A 19,835-nucleotide genomic window follows, 5' to 3' on the forward strand; every position below is an offset into this window, starting at 1 on the left:
AGTGTATAAATTGTTCTATTTTAAAATGTTACTCTGATCTAATACTAACCATGAACTATTTCTAGCACTTTAACACAGCTGTTATATATAGCTGATAACATAGCTGTATGTTAAGTAATATATGCATAAGTTATATATATTTGTATAGACCCATAATTTGTCATCCTTAATTGCAGAACCCAAAAAGTTCAGAGAAGTATGTTTATAGTCTGTTTTTATCCCACTGAGTTCAAGTAATCTTTATATAATGTCTTCCATGCAAAATACATTTACCCCATGACCCAGCAATTCCACTTCTAGGTAATTATCCAGGAGAATTGAAAACTTCGGTTTACCCAAAAAAGCCTTGTACAAGAATTTTCATAGCAGCTTTATTCACTGTACCCCCAAAACTAGAGTACCCAAATATCCAGTCATGTCTTGAGACACAGAGCATCATGTTCTGTGAGTGCAGAGTGGGTGGGAGTGCTGAGGATGCAAGAGAGGCTGATTCTGCACTGTTGTGCCAGGAGACGTTGGGGTGGCCTGCCCCCCGTGACGTGACGCAGTGTATACCGTGATTTGTCCCTTGTGTCAGCGGCCTCCGGTGACTGTCACCAGGGTGCGCGTCGCTGACACTACCCAGTGCACGTGGGGCTGCATGGGTTCTTATCCTCCTCTGCTGACGTCCCTAGATGGACTTTTTGTTTCCTACACCCTGCGAATTGTGCCTGCACATGCCCTACACATGCACACATGTATTTCTTCCATCATCTTTTTCTTTGTCTTTCTCCCAAGTTTGACACTGCATCACCAGCTAATGAGTATGGTTATACTGTTACCCAAAAGAAACTGTTCAGTGAAAACATATGTTCAAGCACCTCTTCTTTGTACAGCGCTGTGTGTGAGGCATTTTGACTCTTCATTTCTTTCATCTTTATTTCTGCTTAATTTTCAGACATTTTCAAATATGTAGCACTTTTTCACTCTGAAAGATGACTGAAGGTATACTTAACTGTCTTTCTTTCTATTTAAATAAGGTATAGTTTATCTACTTCTTTTAGTATTCTGTTGCTGTTGTTCAGTCACTCAGTTATGTCCTACTCTTTGCGACCCCATACCAGGCTTCCCTGTCCATCACCAACTCCTGGAGCTTGCTCATAGTCATGTCCATTGAGTCATGTCCCTCCAACCATCTCATCCTCTGTCACCCCCTTCTCCTCCTGCCCTCAATCTTTCCCAGGGTCTTTTCCAGTGAGTTGGCTCTTCACATCAGGGTCTAAAGTATTGGAGCTTCAGCTTCAGCATCACTCCTTCCATTGAATATTCAAGGTTTACTTCCGTTAGGATGGACTGGTTTGGTCTCCTTGCTGTCCGGGGGGCTCTCAACAGTCTTCTCCAGCACCACAGTTTGAAAGCATCAATTCTTTGACACTCACTCTTCTTAATGGTCCAACTCTCATATCTGTACATGCCTACTGGAAAAATCATAGCTTTGGCTGTATAGACCTTTGTTGGCAAAGTGAAGTCTCTGCTTTTGAATACACTGTCTAGATTTACCATAGCTTTTCTTCCAAGGAGCGAGTGTCTTTTAATTAGGTTTAAATTGGAAACAAGTTTTAATTTTCAGTATTGTTAGCTTTCAGTGGACAATTTAAAGGAGTTTTATCATAGTATATTTCTAATTCTTCTCTTCCAGTGATAATGCTTACTATTTTTCTTTAGCACGTAATTGTTGTATCTTTCAAGTAAATCATATTACTACTTTTTTTTATCTGTTCACCTTCATAGGAATCAGGAAGAGTAGTTCCACAGAGTGCAAGTGTCTTCTTCACTTTCTATAACTGCAAGTAGGTTTCTGAAAAGTCATCAGTGGCACACTAAACGTTGTTCATGCTGTTTTCACTTATCTTAAGAAACGTTTTTTGTAGTTTGTTAAAAGTCCCCTTAGCAGTTCTTTTTGTTACAAATTATGGTACCCTATTTGCTGTTACAGTGCCAGGGAAGAGTTTTGTATAATAGGAAAGGGCTGAGAAGCTTGTTACCTGCTCCTTTCTTGACTCAAGAAGGACCAACGTTACATCAGAAAAACGTATCATTGGGTTTCTTTCATTTTAAAATGTTAAGTCCTGGGAGTATAATGTGTAAAATATGTGAGCAGCACATAGTTCTGTTTCTACCACTTCTTCATGGGTGAACCTCATTTTTCTGTGGCTTAAGTTCATTCTGTAAGATTTAAACATTTGAGATTTCTAAATAAAGTTAAAGATATCTCATAGTGATCATTTAAAAATAACTCCTAGCAAATGACTTGGGGAGATGAGGTGGACCAGGAAGATAGGCAGTGATAAATGAGATCTAGGCTTCGCACTCAGGGAGCTTGCTCGTTTCTTGGTAGTTGTGGTATACAACAAACTTTAACTCAAAGCAGAAACATATGCTCTAGGGGTGACCCTCTAAGAAGGTAGCATTTAGATTGAAGTCTGCAAGGATAAAGTAGGATTTGAGAAGAGGGATGAGGGGTAGCGTGGAGTGCAGAGAAGCAGTCAAGATGGAGGCAATAGGAGGAGGCACAGAGATGAATAACAGGAAGTGATTTGGTTTGATTTATGCTATAAGATAACAGATAGTAGGAGATTCATTGATTTAACTTGAGAAGATTTTTGGGATCAGACCAAAAGTAGCTTAAATGTATTATTATTTATTTTTTTTTTTTAGCTAGTAAGAGACTACAAGGGTTTTAAGACATGAGCCTGTCAAGAAACATTAAGATGGAAGTTGTGATTTGGGCAGTTAACTGGCCATTAGGCATAGATTGATTGGAGAACAGATACTCTTAACACATTATAGTAGTTGTGTAATAAACCAATAATGCCAAGACAAGAGTGACAGCAGTAAATGAGGAGGGTGGGGCAAGGCCAGGGTTAAGGAAATGGCCGAACAGTTTGATGTCAGAGACATCCCTGGTTTTTGCCTGGTGTATACTTGTTAATATTAGTAGTGCTGCTTTTCGCTGTGAAGTTTTACATGGCTTGGACAGTGTATCAGATGATCTTAAAGACTGATTTGCTTTAGAATTGATAGCATTTGCTAATTGAGGGGAGAAAGGGATTTTGGGATAAGAAACCAGAATGTAGACCAGATTTTTAGAAATTCTTATGTTTATGATTTTGTTAAATTTTCCTCTTTGGGAGAATTAAAATTTCCTTACCTGAATACCACAGTTGAATCCCAGTTTATTTTTGTTTTTTGTCTTTTAATGAAAATTTAGACTCTTTAAAATGGTAGATACTGTAGAGACTATACTATATTTAATTTACCTAACATTTTCATTGATTCCATTTAAAAGTAAAACTTTTTAAGTGATTGTTAATACGTCAGTGTAGCTTACATAGTGAAGTCACTCAGTCGTGTCCGACTCTTTGTGACCCCATGGACTCTAGCCTACCAGGCTCCTCCGTCCATGGGAGTCTCCAGGCAAGAATACTGGAATGGGTTGCCATTTCCTTCTCCAGGGTATCTGCCTGACCCAGGCATCGAACCCAGGTCTCCCGCATTGCAGGCAGATGCTTTAACCTCTGAGCCACCAGGGAAGCCTACGTAAGAAGAGTCCAAATAGAAACGGAGCTGGTGGCAGTTGAGAGCATCTTGTGTGTGAATGTCCCATTACTGAGTGGGCTTCAGCATGCAGCACCTTTTGTTTCCCCTGGAGAGGGAAACGGCACCCACTCCAGCGTTCTTGCCTGGGGGATCCCACGGACGGGGGAGCCTGGTGGGCGACAGTCCATGGGGTCGCAAAGAGTTGGACATGACTGAGTGACTGAGCACTCACTCACTCACCTTTTGTGTCCTGGATCTTTTTTCCCTGGTTGAAACCAGTGGCTGTAGTGACGTGACACCTGTTCTAAGGTTTTTGCACAGATACGGCTGTAATGTGTACGGACCGTTTCAGGTGCTTAGTGCTCTTGTCTTCTCTACGTATAGGCAGAGGGAGAAGACAGCCTGAAGAAGATGCAGCTGATGGAGCTTGCGATTCTCAACGGCACCTACAGAGATGCCAACATTAAATCACGTAAGACCAGAGCGTACAGCTGTCTCAGCTGTTTTGTCCGCAGACCCCTCTTCTTTTGGCAGCACAATACACGAACAGTTAAAGTGAAGAGTTGAAACAATTGTCACTTGATATGGGGCTCACTGTTCCATTTTTATACTGTTTTCAAGAATGAGGGCACTCTTGATTTTATTTTACACCAGCATGCCTAAGTTTTGAGTTCATAAGCTTTTTCTTTTATTCTTTTGTTGAAATTTCAGCTTTTGAATTCAAGAGTTTCAAAAAAAGTTTTGTTAACTACAGATTTAAGACTTCTAGTTTATTTTGTTATATTTATGCAAAGGAGAAGTGTTTTCTAAAAACTAAAAGCTAATTTGGAATATATATGAATGCAGTGATTCTTCTGTTGAATTCTGTTCTTTCACCTCGCTTGCATGGTTTTCCTCCAGTATTTTTTTTCTCTATTGATTTCATACATGAGTTCACAGAGAGCAGTAGATGATACTATTTTTAATCCTGCTTTCCCCTTAATGTGTATTGTGCATGCTTTCGTAAACTTAGAGGATTGCTTTTTTATATTTAAAATGAAATAATGCGAAATTTATATTTTGAGACTGTCTAAGTTTTATTCATCATTCATATGAACATAATATCATTTAAATTACAGGTATAGAATTTTAAAGACATAGCCAGCTTTCCAAAATATAGACACCCTAGTGTGTTTAGAGTGATTACTTTTTTATAAATGGTTGGCTTTAATTTACTCATGAAAAAGAGTATATCATTAATAGTCATGTGTTTAGGAATGTGACTTTTTTATATTTTCTATGAAGAAGTTAATCACTACAAGTGCAGGAAATTAATAACTATTGGTTATTTTGGCTAAGTTAATACAATGAAAATTATTCTTTCCTTCATTTGAAACTGAAGCTACTCTTTAGAAATATACTAAAACTGTTATTTCTGTGGACTCCAATTACAGAGTGTTTTTAACATCTTTTAATGCAAGTGTTTTCTTGTGCTTCTGCATGTACCTTTATCATGAGATCTTAAAAATATAGACATACCAAATACATGAAGTAAATATAACCTATTTAATGGTCTCATTCTTCCCCCCTCCCCCCAGTGGCTTTTTAAATTTTGCACATTTATTCTTAATCACATTGGGAAAGGGGAAGCTGTTTTGCATTTGATTGGTGTGCTTTGGCATTTTTGTGTGATCAGCGCATGTACTAATGATTTCCTTTTATTTTTCTTCTTTTCTGCTTTTTCCTTTTCCTCCTTCCCTCTCATTTTCCGTGTTTTACACTGCTGTCTCTGTACTTCCTTCTAAATTTCTTTGCTTACTGTAGCAGCCCTTGCCTTTTCTCTTGCAGCGACGGCCCAGGCTGCTCCGAGGATTATCACTGGGCCCGCGCCCGTGCTCCCACCAGCTGCCCTGCGCACTCCAACGCCGGCTGGCCCTACCATAATGCCTTTGATCAGACAGATACAGACCGCTGTCATGCCAAACGGAACTCCTCACCCTACTGCTGCAATAGTTCCTCCAGGGCCCGAGGCGGGGTTAATCTACACACCCTACGAATACCCCTACACGTTGGCACCAGCTACATCAATCCTTGAGTATCCTATTGAACCTAGTGGTGTATTAGGTAAGTTGTTCTCCCTGTATGGTTAACAGCATTTTTCTTCATCACTTTTGCTACCCCAGACTTTGAAATGATATATCCATTTTAGAGAGGCAAGACAAGCTTCCACTGGAAAGACTAAAAATTATTTCAGCCTCTTAAAAGTTCCCCCTTTAACTAATTGTACCTGAAATTTATTCAGATGCACTTTGGTGACTGACGGTCACTTTGGTTGGGTAAATTTGCAATGAACATTTTAAACAGAAAATGCTTTTCACGTTTGACATCACCGAGGTCATTCTGAGTGTTAGATCCCACCCAGAGGCCTATCCCTTCATCAGCTCCACCACCCAGAGTTTTTAGATTGCTTTTGTGTCGGAAATTTATTTGTCTGCTACATTTTCAATTTTTGTGTGAAAGTCTTTTGAGACATTTTAAACCTGATGTGTGTTTTCTGATATTTGTGGTCACTTAAAATATGAAAGGGACCAGATAAATGGTTGCGTTCTTCAGGTTTCTTCAGTTTTTTTCTTTTGAAGTCCTAGTTAATATTAAAGATAAGAGACGTTCTTAGTTTCAGTAGTACAGTATGGAATTGATAAGTAATACTGTCTCACTGAATTAGAATCACAATTGAGGCAAAAATGAAGAAACAAAAAGTAAACAAAAAGTGGTGTGCTTGAAAAAGACATTACTGACGCCTTTTTTTTATAGAGTGGATTGAAATGCCAGTCATGCCTGATATTTCAGCCCATTGACTGCTGGATGAAGGACTAGAGCAGCAGCTGTTCTAACACGACCAGTCAATGTGGACACACTGTTTCTGCGCTGCCCCTTTGTTTTACCAGACAGAATTTGAGTTCTTTTTTCTTGAATTGTACATGACTTTGGTGCTGTGTGCATGCTGTTGACTTTTAGGACTTTGATCTTTTAAAGTTATTTTTTCCCCCAGCATTAATATTGATTTATAAAAATTTGAAAGTTTTTAATGAACCTGGACACTAAGATTGAAACTTGAAAATTCATTGTTCAATTAAAAACGCCACAGTGCTCTGTATGTTATCTGTGTGTGTGCATGCACTCAGGTGCGTTTTGTTTCATGAGCAAATACATTTTATTGTACATGTTTTCTGTTTATCTCTAAATCATTGTAAAAAGTATTACAGGTCAGAATCATACAATAGAACTGTTGCTGAGAGGCTTGTTTCTGTCGCACATTTCTTGAAGCATTTTTTAAAATAACATGTAACCTGTAACCTGTTTACGTTTTCCTTTCTGTTAACGCTCTGTCCTGTGGCCCCATGCTGCTCCTTTCCCCAGAGCTCCTCTCTGCTGCACGCACAGCGTCTGTTCGAGGAGTTTGACTGTTGCTTCCCGCAGGGCTGGCACTCTGAGCCACCAGCTGCTGTTCCAGCACTCTCAATGCAAGATCTCACTGATTTTGCCTCAGCGAATTACACTTACATAAGATTAGTTTTTCCAAAATGAAAAAGGGGTGATGGACCAGTTTACTGCTTAGAAATAGCAAGAGGCACTGCAGTAAAATTTCCCATTTTAAAGCAATGTGCTTTTGTTGTGTTGGAAAATTTTTATTTATAATACTTAATTATTAGACTGACAAAATTGAAAGTAAAATACACAGATACCTAATTGACATGCATAAGGTGAATAATAATGAGCACTAAATGGCAAGATTCCATTATCAGTTTTATTTCTCACTTTGCCACCTAAGCAGTGAAACATGATATTGACCACTTGGAGAACTGAGAAAATGAATTTCAAGTTGCTATGTTATAATCAACTTGCACACAGATAACATGCATGCTATATATCAAGTCTCACATGAGTATTTTAAAATAAGCAGTGCCCTTCAAAACAGATGCAGACATGTGTGTTGGTGGTAGTGAGGAGATTGGTATTAGCCTCAAATCTTCATTGATGACTAATTTTTAATTCCCTTCCTTTTATCTTTAGGTATGGCTTTCCCAACGAAAGGCTAAGAATTCAAGAACGGTCTTAACTGAACCCTCATCAGATCTGAATTTAACAAATGCTTAGTCTCAGCAGCCTCCAGGGGGGTGGGAGGGAAGCTTAGCCTAGCAGTCAGTGACTTACTTGCACTTTTTGCACACTGATAGAAAATAAAAGTATGTTATTAATTGGTCTCGTCTGTAATCTTACAGAGTAACGGTAATTTATAAGGAGTGTACAGTAGTGTACTGACTGCTAAGTGTACTGTACTGTTCGCTTTACTAATCACCTAATTCATTGCAGTTCATACTTATTGACTCGAAGTTTAGAACCACGATCTGTAGGCTTTAAGAATTGCATTTAAACCTTCTTAAGTGATAGACTCTGGAAGTGTGGTCTTAAGGTTAGCAAATAATTGTCAGTATTAAACATGGCATTATTTAAGTAGTCCTGCTGCAAGAAAGGCACTTCAGTGAATATGTGACTAGTAAAGCCTAACTATGTTTGGATCTAATAGAGTTCATGAAATCTGTAACTTGGGATTATAAATGAATGGATAAAATAGGTTAAGGCCAAGATGATTGAAATGAATGCAATATTAATAGATGCATATATACGCAACATATAATGGTTAATTTTAAGACTACTGTGCCTTAACGTGTTTCCTAAAACAAAACTTTTGTAGTAAATGAACATTGAAATCCATTGTGATAAACCTGCTGTTAATGTTTGTTTCTTTTCCCTTGTGAATGTTTTCTAACTTTGTCTTGGTAATTGCAATTTAACTAGGTGCGGTGGCTACTAAAGTTCGAAGGCACGATATGCGTGTCCATCCTTACCAAAGGATTGTGACCGCAGACCGAGGTTAGTTTAGTTCTGCAGTTCTTGTTTATGAGAAATGCGTTGGGTGTTCATAAAGTTTGCGACACCACACCTGATGGAAAAACATCACTGCTTGCCTGCCATCGTTTCTTTTCCTTTTCTAAATTAATTCATAATAATTGAAAGATTTAAGGGTTGGGTTTTTTGGATGTTTTCTTTTCCTCCCTTCATATTTTAATTTATTAAATTCTATTTTAGTATGTACAATGATTTATTTCTACTAAAATGTAAATTAGTCCATCTGGGGAGCTATTAAATTCTGATATTGCCTTATTTTTCAGGAATATTTTTTGCCCTAATTTACCTTTTAGTTCTGAAATTTTGGGTTGGTTTTGCAAAAAGAACTAAGCAGATGGTGCTTTAATGAGAGAAGTAAAGGAATATATTCCTCCTGTGTCCTCTTGGAGAAAACTGAAGATTTAGTTTCCATTTTCCTTTTTAATAAGACACTTGAACCCCACTGTATACACACAAGGATATACATGTCAGGTCCTTAGCTGAAATCAGCAAGAGCCTGTGAAGATGACTTTGATGAAGTAGGATTTTTTAATAAATGAGAAAATCATTTCCCTTTTATTCTTACATTCTTGTCCCAAATCAGATCCTTTGATTTTTGTCATTTGCTGCTAAAATGAATTAGCTGAAGGTAAACATTTGTGGTGACATGAATCCAGCTGTTTGAAAGACCTTTTTTGACTAACCCATGACTGGAAAATAAGTCTTCATTTTTCTCCTTTTCCACATGTATAATTTGTGTCCTATATATGCCCTTGGACCCTTCTATAAAATTATTTATGTCTATTGAGGAGTGATGATTTTGGTTTATTGACATTGTTTTCTGAGTTTGTCATTACAAGGTAGCAATCCAAAGCAAGATTTTAAAAAAGGATTTTTTTTTTTTTTTGCAAACTTCTGTTATAGCACATCTTTACCTACTAATTAATTTGATCAAGGTCTCTAGTATTAGTGGTGGAAAGTGATGTATTTACACCCCAATCCTACATTTTCTATGAACTTGAGAAAGACCTAACCTGTCAGTTTCACATAGTTATCTTAAATACTGATGGACGCAAATGTTGTCCACATCAAAATAAAATACCTTTCCAAAGACATTGATGATATTTATTTAGCATCATACATAATTAAAGAGTTTTAAGACTTTTAACTAATACATATATTACTCATAGAGATTATTGACTAAACAGATCCCCCCAAGGTCAGCGGTTATCTATGAAGATGATATAAATGTAAGTACATCATGCACCACAAGGAAATAAATGACCCTTTTTGTGTCAGAAAGTCTCCTAGTGAAGGAGGAAATTTAAAAAATCTTTTAAGTAACTCTTCAATTTAAGGAAATTGAGTAATTCCACAAAGAGCTGGGAGTTTTTACATTGTTAGTGTCTAAAACAGTTCTAAAGACTATTTTCAAGTAGTTTTCCTTCTGTTAGCCTTTCCCTGCATGCCCTTTTAAAGAGATTTCTCATAATTTTATTTTACCACATTATTGGTCTACTCAACACTCCAGTGCCTTGAGACAATTGAAAATATTAGAAAGATTATACCGTATTTGAAACTGACAGCACATTCCATGAGAAGCTCTTTTGTAGTTCATGTGTTTTCATTAGTCCTGTCACTGTTTTTATTCAAAATGCAATGTCAGCAAACCGAAATGCTCTTTTTTTCTTTTCCTTTTTTTAAATAACAGATGCTTGTATACTGCTGTTACTATCACTGTAAGCACTCACTGGGTCTAAGGGAGAGGTCTGAAGTCCTTCACTTAAATTATTTTATGATACTACTGTTTTCTCTATTTTTTGAGGTTTTTTTAATGATTATTTTTTAATCTTTTGAAGGGAAGATTATGAGTATTCATTTATGCAAGGAAACTCAGCCCTTAGACGTATAACCATGTAATTCTTTATGAGCATTTAGAGTACTGCATGGTTGACAGACATCTAGTTCTTCACTAAAAATAACCCCCCCGTACACGTATTTCGAGACTGAATATGAAGCCTGTAAAAGACCAACTGACTTTTTAGTTGTAATGAACCGTCAGTGATTTTGCACGGTTGACACACCTGTGTGTACTGCAGGCCAGGACTCGGCAGAGGACATATTCTAGGTTTACTGGTATATATAGAAACAGGAGTTTGCTTGTTTATATGTTCCACACTCAAAAAGGCATAATCAAAATGTTTCTAAATAATGATTTTACAAAAACCATCATTTACATAATTTGTATAAAAAGCTTAATACAATTTTAATCAAAATTTTAAGTAATTTAAAAAATGCTTTAAGATTCTATATTTCTGGAGTACCTATGAAGTGGTATGACTACATCATGTGAAATATTTATTTTCTTCTTTAACTTTGGAGTAGCAGTTTTTATTTTAATTAAATAAAATTCCAATTTTTTCAACAAATTCAGGGAAGATTTGGTCACATTGAAGATACAGTATTTTTGTAGTATTTATAAGCTGTCCTATGTGATAGACTTTTAGAAAGCATTTTTTTTATATGAAGGTAAACCAGTCCATTATATAGCTCGTTCAGACTCTGTGAACATTACACCTACTAGGTTTCGATTTATCACGTGGCACAGAATCTGCCTTTGCACTGAGTACCTTTTCATTCGCATCTCCTCTGCCTTAGTCACAGTGGCAGCAGTGCAGAAAACTCTCTCAAACCTCAGAATATAGTAGAAATAATTAAAGCTGTTGAATGAGTCTTAAAAATCATACTACTGTTAAGTGGACCAAGTTTGGTGAAGCAGAATGTGACAGAGGTTGATTAAGGAAGGAGCAACTCAAGGACATTGGGAATGATAACTTTTCCACTTGAGAACTACTTTATGTTTTACTGTAATTTTTTTTTAATTTTTTTGTTCTGTTTGTTATTTTGCAAAAGAAAATAGTATTTACAGGTGGCTTCTTTTAAAATATAAAATATAAAGCAGGAATGTATATGAAATGTCAGATTTTATTGTATTTGCAGAGTATTAGCTTTGAAATTGAATAAAGAAAGCTGTTTGTAGTTTTAAAATGCCTTATTGGTATCAATTAGAAATTTCTTCTATTTTTTGATGTACTTAGAGCTTTTTGAGTATAGAGTTTTAAATGGCAGGATTTTACAGTGTTTACATGCACATGCATTTTATAAGTGTTCTATATGTGTGAAATAGTATTTCCAGCTGGAAAGTGTTGGCCGGCGCAGAAGGCCTGGCCCTTTTCTGGTTCCCATGATGTTGCCCACACTGCTAGACTACAGTTTAGTGTTGCTTTGTATCATGAGGCCAAGAAGTTCCATGTTGTTTGTAAATAGAATAATTGAAAAAGCAATAAACATTTATTGAACAAAAGAAACTTTGTTTGGCCCAGAGTTTATGTTGAACCAGATTATTCATAGAAATTAAAATTTCTTTAGATTCATTTCTGTTAATCATTGATTATTAATAATCACATCCATCATTAATAGTTGCTTTAATGCTTGCATCTGAGAGAATACTAATGCTTAATAGCAGTCAGATACTGATAGCTGCACTGACTGTTTCAGAATTCTGTATACCAAACCTATTCATTGATGTTGTTTTCCAGTTTCCTTCATTGACTGCTACTAACTATTAGTTGTTAGTTGTATTTTATTTCTATTTTTCCTGTTAACAGTTTTTTTTGTTTTTATTTTTTTTTTTTTGTGGGAGTGGGCTCTCCTTCATTTGTTCAAATCATGATATGGAATTGTCATGATTTTTATTGTATTCTGTAGATGGTGTCAATCAGTTTGTCAGAATTAAACATGCTTTTTTTTTATTAGTTGTGATTAGTTTTTCATGTTGTCATTAAGCCGTCACTAGCTGAAACTAATCTCTTCTCTATCTTTTCTTTTCTTTTTTTTTTTTTTTTTTGTTTTTTGTTTCTAACCACCCAGCCGCCACCGGCAACTAACCTATGACCTTCTGACCTCTGAACTCTTCACCCAATGATGACCTGACCATGCCTGCCTGCTGATCAGTTAACTGGTAATCGCCTTTGCTTGCCTGTCGTCAGTGCAGCGAGCTGAGGCACTTGTCCGTTCGTCTTACCATCTAACCAAACAAAAGACAAAGAAATCGTTGTCCTCCAACTCAGCTTTTGTTTGTTTTGTTTTTTCTTTTTCTGTTTGGGTGAAAGTGGTTCTAGAACCTGCACTGAATAGTAGTAAAGCAATAAGGCCCAATTCATCCCACAGCACTGATCATCTTGTAATGTCCCACCCTAAGCGAACGGTAAGAAGGCCTCACTTCAGAAGGGGAGACAGATGGCCCTTAACTACTCAGTGACAGAGGCAGTTACTGTGAGAGACTTCTAGGAACCTCTCTTCATAGCGAGTCAAAGCTCTCTGAATGTACTGTGTGCTGATGCATCATGCATGAACCTTTGGTCAGGGATGTCATTGGTGAAGCGATTTCAAAAAGTATTCAAAATTTGATATGCTGTTTAGTCACTACAGTGCCCTCAAAGGGCAGAAGTTGCAGCCTTTTTTATATTGCCTGCCAAAATTTGAAGTATTAGAAGTGTGCCATGAGAGAAAAACTTAACAAGGAATTTTGGAAAGTAATGCAAAGAACAAAACTGCAACACTATTTTTAAAAAGATAAATATCTGAGTTAAAATTACTGAACCTTTATTTTACACCTCCTTTAAAAAATATATGAGAACAAGGTACATGCATTATGTGTCACATTACTGGGCAAACTGTTCAAATATTTTTTTTAAACCTCCCTGTATAGAAAAAAATCATTAAGGATGTAAAAGCCATGCTTGCCTATTTGCTGTATACATGTAATGAAATTGTAGATAAAGTGTAGTGCATTGAAACAAATGAACAAAAAAAGTAGATACTTTTACTATACAAGGGTGCTGGTGCAGAAAAAATATATATATTTTTGGAAATGTAGCATTTTATACTTTCAAGTGTTATAAAAAAAGAAAAAGAACAAAGAAACCCTTTATTTCATTAAATGATTTTTTCTGGTGGTTGTCAAGAAACAAAAGACCAAAAGAGCCTTTTTGTCTTTCTTTTTTATTTTTTAAGTATTGGAATAAGTCTAAAGAAAAGAAAGTGCCTTATTTTCCTTCATGGTCATTTAGTCAAGTGTCTTGTAAGATCAGCTCCTCCCTCAGAATACAAGTCAATGCCTGTCACTCAGTCGCCCAGTATGTGAAAGAAGATGTGAGGGGAGACACATGAGTTGATGGTTTGAATTAAATGATTTTTTGCCACATTACCTTGATATCAATTTGCCAAATCTGATACTGTGAAAAAATTTGATAACTTTTCTAATTCCTAACAAGTAAGTTTAAAAGCATCGTTTTAAAATAATAATTGAGTGCTTTTGGTAATTGGTATACTTAATGTTAGCCCAGAGGATTCTGAAATAAAAATTACGTGTGATCAGAACACCATTTATTTCATAGACAAAATTAGAACTTTATTTGGTGGGCGTGTTGTTGGATTTTTCTTTATTAATCGGTGGTAATAGTATACACAGCGTTTCTAAATGACCCAAATTTAAATCAGACTCATTTCTTCCGAACCAGATCGCTTGTGTAGTCCATCTCTGCTGGTTTTAGTGGCCTAAGCCGCCACCACACACACACAATCCCACCCACACGCACGCACGCGCGTGCTCACACACACACATACACACGCCCCTAGCCCCAGTTTAACTTTAAAGGAATGTGAGAAACTAGCATCATTGTGCACATTACACTCAACTACATAAGAATATGAACTTGCAGCTTCTCCGGACGTTCAGTCAGTTTTGTAGCTGAAGTGCTTTGTGCACAAAGCTCTACATCTGAACTCTGACCTGCAGATCTAAATGATCTGTAAGTGATCATTAAATGCCCAGTACCAGATGTGGCAAATGCCGAGTGGCCGTAGGTCCCCAGCTCATCAACTCCTGCCCTCTACATACCTTCACAGCTTCACAGTCAAAGGTCAGCAGTAAGCTCAGTAAGCACCTTCGCGGTGACCTCCATCATCTTGTCTCACTTGGAAACCGTTTTCAGTTTATTTACTATGCAATAGACATTCATTGTTTTGTATTCAGCTAGCTTTGGTTTAGTGCGCCACTGCTTTGTCTTTCTGTTACACATACAGTTGTTTTGATTTATTTACCATATGTGCTGTGCCATTTTGATTTTTATTTTGTTTGGTTGGTTGAATAAATTTGCGACACTCAAACACTTGAGGTGATAGTTTAAAAACGATACCAGTATTTGATCCAGTTTCATCTCAACTGTGTTATACCTGGACATTTTAGATGTTTATCAAAGGTCTTTTATGGGGAAGAAAGTAAATGTATGAAATAAATGCGTGACATTTATGAGTAATGTTGGCTCTGAACAAACGTTTGAAAACTTAGTTGATAAAATTTTGGATCAACTAAAAAAAAGCATGACTTTTGAAATCTCTGAATGCCTTGGTTCTCAGTATTATCATTCTTTATTGAATTTCTTTCTTATTAAAATATGTAGTTTTTAAGACTTTTTTTTTTTCTGACAGTATTATGTAATTTTTAGCGCGGGTAGATGGGAGTGTCGCTTGTATGTTACGTACAGCTGACATGTGTTTTGTCGATTCTTTATTATCTCAGTAGTTTCATGCTGTGTATGTACCATAACCAACCTATTGCCTATGAGAAACATGTAAGATAATGTATTTACAGCCATTGTTACAAGTTTATAATGTATTTTTCTATCTTGTTTTATATGTATGTTATATAACATTCAAAAAGAATTTTTTTCTTGATTGAGAAAAGGATACAAAATGCAAAATCCACAATTTTGATAACTGAAAATTGCCAATTGTTTTGCAGTACTTTATTATATTGGGTGTCTTGTCTTTCTTGGGCTTTTAGTTAGCTAATGAATGAATACATTAGACACTTTTGGGTTTTAGTTGGGATTTTACATAGCTTGCATTTTAATTCTTTGGTTCTTTGCTGTTTCTATTAACCCATAGCATTATTTTAATAAATGTTATAATATCAACCTACTAACTCTGGACTATGTCTGTTTATTAACCTTTACATGTTTAATTAAAATAAACAAATAAAGACAAAAGAATGTAAAGTCTTGAATTACTGGACTAACCCTGAAGGAAGTGACCACAGATAACATAGCGTGACTTGTTTGTATGTTGTGTGTCAGCTGACAGTTCCGCACACTGCTGTTAAAGCGGCTTTGGTTATTCTGGCCTTTTACCTTGAGGGGAGGTGCCAGGAGAGATGGGAACAAAGTAGTGTTGGTTTGAGGCGTTCTTCTAGTCTTGCCACCTGCCTTTCAACTTCTGCATTACTAATTCCACACTTTCTTATTTTTCCTTCTCCAAAATAATCACTGTCTGCTCACAGCGTAAAGGGTAAAGAGATTTATCGTAATGATATACCCAAGAAACCAGTTTGATTCTTTGTTGAACCATTTTTTAATTTTCTATAAGTAGATAATCTAATGGTCACATTATAAAGCAAAGCATCTGGTGACGTTTTACCTTTCTTCAAATTGGTGTTTTAATTGGACGTTTTTCCAGTATACAGTTATGAACTGTTTTGGCTAGCTGCTCCTGTTAAGGAAAGCCAAAGGTAGAGTGGCTCCGTGTCTCAGGCCAGCCCCACGTCGCCATTCATGACGACCACAGACGCAGGCCCCCCCAGCACGAGGCCAGACAGCATCGCTGAGCTTTCTCTCTCGCCCTGTTCCACAGTACAGTCAGAATACTTTAGTACAAGAAGTCTGAGGGGGAGGAACAGTACATTTGAAAAGTGGTGTATATATCGTGGTTTGCATGGGAGTTAGATTTATTAACTTACCTTCACGCTTTTCTTAGCTGCAGCCTAGGTAAACTGACCTCTACTTACCTATTCTTTTAACTCTTGAGGTGCATTTATGTTTCACAGATACTGGTATTTCCTTTTCTGTGAAATGGTCCTCCTGGATAATAAAAATTCTCAGGATGAATTTTTGCATTTGCAAATAATGCCTTATTTCTGTAAATTGCTTTTTATTTATTTTAAAGTTCTAAAATTTGGGGCTGAAATGAGTCACATTGTTCCAGAAGACATAACCACACCACTATGGTATTAACCAGACTGTCAGAACGTAGCCCCATAGTATATATACATACATGAAATACATAGAATAGCAAGAGCATCAGATTTAATCATAATTTAGATGGTTCTTTTGATCAAACATATTGTTTCTCTGATGGGGAGGGGGCAATCTATTATTGTTAGGTAGACAGCTTTAATATGCTACTATCTTTAAAAGTTCACATTGCCGTACAGTTAATACATATTGTTTTGTGAAAATTTGAAGATAACTTTCAAGCTGCTAGTATACAGGTCATCGTGGTACCATGTACGGAAGTTGATGAAGAATTTCTATGTATTTTATTCTACATTTTCTGAAGTCTGTGAATGCAGTCTCATCTCATTTTCAGTTAAGAGTACTTTTATGTATAATTACGTTGTATTGCCACCTTTTATGTTGGAAAAGTCCAGTTTTAAAAGACAAAAATGACAAAACTCATTTTTATACAGGCTATAATAGTATTAAACTTGAAATCACCAAATTGTCAGAATGATAAAATGCCAGAGTCAGCTTATTGTTTTATACTACTAGTATTTGACAAAGCAATTGGAAGTTAAGCTTTCAGTTGAGAAGTTGGTAAAGTTATGTACTTGCAGTCAAGCATCTTTTTCTTTGGGAAAATGGAGCATGAAAGTCGATATTCACCAGCACACTAGTACACTCTGTGTGGGAGAGCCCACCTCGGGGGCGGTCAAAGCACCCTGTCCATAAAGCCAAGATATGTGAATGTTCACACAAGAGGTGGTTAAGGTTTCTCAATAAATAATGAATGAATATAAAGGGCTGTAAGTTTTTTAGTCCACCAAAAGCAGACAGTAGGTGTGATTTAAATTACATTGATTTGCTCATTACCAAATCAAGACTCTTCTTTACCAGCTAACATTTATAAATGACAGTCTAAAGTTTCTCCATTTTGAGGGGGAGGGGTTTGTGTGTTTGAAATAAGGTGTCTGTTATGTCTTGGTAACAATTAGCAATTGGAGGGTTACCAGCAAGTGATTTTTAGTAGAGTGAAACGTATTGTTGGATTATAATCCATTATTTAATAGCAAAAATTATCCAGAGAACTTTTTAGACTCATAAAGTTTCTAAGTAAATGTAGTTTTTAAACATCTTCAAAAGTTTCTATTTTATTTAAAATGGAAAAAGGATTCATTTTATAGATAATTTTACTTTTAGAAATATTCATATGGTACACACATGTAATTTTATCTGTGGTTTCTCTTAACATATTACCTATGCCTTTGCTATGAAGACACATAACAAAATTACATGCCTCCCTGGTACTCAATGCTGAATCAAACTGGTTCACCCAAGTGTAGAACTCTCCTTTCTGTCTTTCTGCTGCACTAATTGCAGGGGGCTGGCAGAGGAGGAGGAAGTGTCAGTTCACAGGAGACGTGGCCGGTGGGTGCAGCGAATAGCACAGCGTGGGCTTCTCACCGCTTACAGTGTCGCTGTCCCTTCATGGCAGACACCGCACTGCAGACAAAGCGCAGCTCCCAGAGTAAAAAGTACATATCTTTTTGAAAGTGCTGTTATTGAGAAATTTTGATTACCAAATACATCGTTTATGACTTATATTGTAGTGGTGTGTATGAAACATTTAGAACTTATGGAAATTGTATATACAGAGAAAAGTTGAAATAGGTCTTTCCAAATCGTATGTGAATGGAGAACCACATATGACTGTACATGACGTGCAATAAACCAACTGGAAAAAGTGCATGTGCTTCATCCTCTCAAGCCGACTGCAGCTGAAACGCTGCTCGTGCAGACCCACACGTGTGTAAATACGCTCGTGTCCCATGCCCCTCCCCAGGCCCACACGTGTGAATATGCTCATGTCCCATGCCCCTCCCCAGGCCCACACGTGTGCAAATATGCTCATGTCCCATGTCCCTTCCTAAACCCCACACGTGTGTGTAAATCCAAACCCCACATGTGTATAAATATGCTCATGTCCCTTCCCAGAACCCACATGTGTGTAAATATGAAAGTAAAGAGTGCACGTTACAGTTTTAGCTTCTATTGGTGCTTTTAACCCTATTGAGAAGAAAATAGAAGAATCTGACATTCTGGAGCAACATTACCCCTGCTGTCAGTGATTAGAATAAAGGAAATCACTAAGCTGATTTAGCTACAGTGTTGCTCAGTTCAGTGTGCATCCAAAGTGCTTGTTTCTAACTAAGAAATGGAGGCGCAGCTGTACGCAGTTCTGCTTGTGTTCTGGTGGCCCTGTGGGGCCTTACCTCCCTGACCAGCTTCTCAAAGGGTATAATGTAAAACAGGTTTTCAAGTTTTCCTCCTAAAAGATCAGATGAGTATGGTTTCTATTTAAAGATGGCTTTCATAATTCATCTATTTCTTAATATTTAGGGAGCAATTCCTAATTGCTTGTGTGCTTCCTTGTATGAAGGGACAGGATGAATTTGGGTTTCCTTCCAGATGTCACTTTTTTTATATAATTATCTACCTCTTTGTAGGAACTCTTTATGGTCTTGTTAGAAAGCAGTTAAGCTAATCGAACATTCAAAAAATATACCACACCTAAAAGAAAACATTAGTGTTAGTGAGTTAATGTTTTTCCAGAAGAAGTACATTAAAATCCAAGTCTGCAGTTATACATAACTGTTTTGTGGAAAACACGGGGGCCTGTTTTTATGGTCTCTGCAGCGGTTCCAGTTCGAGGGAGCATCTCAAAGTGAGAATGGAAAGTTTTAACTCCTGTGGTTCTGATTTCTTCGTGTATGCCCTGGTTACTTAGCTGAATACCAAGGAAAACTAGGGTGAAGTGATTACAAGTAAAATATTGGAAGAAAATACTCGCAAATTAATCCAGAAGTATTTTCTTACATCTCTTCGAGTTGATACTAAAAATTCCATGATCATTTAACTTCAAACGTCTATCAATGTTAGGGGAGGAATAAAGTGCCTTGCCTATACCCAAAACCTGAATTTTAAAAACCTCTTGTCACAGTGTTTTAAGTAATTTAGCCTAAATATTAGAACGGACTAACAGTGCAGGTGAGAAGCTGCCTTGAACACTTTGAAGTAAATTACATAAATGATGCTTTTGCCCAGTGATTTTTCACTTAGGTGAAAGAACATTGGAAAAACTGTTCAAAAGTTAAACTTACTCTAAATTTCTAGATGGTGAGAAAATGGAAAACTTGATAGTGGGTGGAG

General features: G+C 36.7%; 1 protein-coding gene across 7 annotated transcripts in view; it reads left to right on the forward strand.

Moving 5' to 3' along the window:
* The window catches only part of QKI (QKI, KH domain containing RNA binding), a 160,425-nt gene extending 142,053 nt beyond the window's left edge, over positions 1-18,372 (forward strand). For 2 of the 7 annotated variants that reach the window (XM_024996433.2, XM_059889596.1), the window contains 4 exons: positions 3,964-4,051; positions 5,383-5,682; positions 8,419-8,493; positions 12,439-18,372. In XM_024996433.2, the coding sequence (XP_024852201.1) occupies positions 3,964-4,051; positions 5,383-5,682; positions 8,419-8,493; positions 12,439-12,455 (480 nt within the window). In that variant the 3' untranslated portion in view covers positions 12,456-18,372. 7 annotated transcript variants of the gene reach the window in all.
* Positions 18,373-19,835: the final 1,463 nt, after the last annotated feature.

The sequence above is a fragment of the Bos taurus genome, chromosome 9 (genome assembly GCF_002263795.3).
Source record: "Bos taurus isolate L1 Dominette 01449 registration number 42190680 breed Hereford chromosome 9, ARS-UCD2.0, whole genome shotgun sequence".
Taxonomy (NCBI): Eukaryota; Metazoa; Chordata; class Mammalia; order Artiodactyla; family Bovidae; genus Bos; species Bos taurus.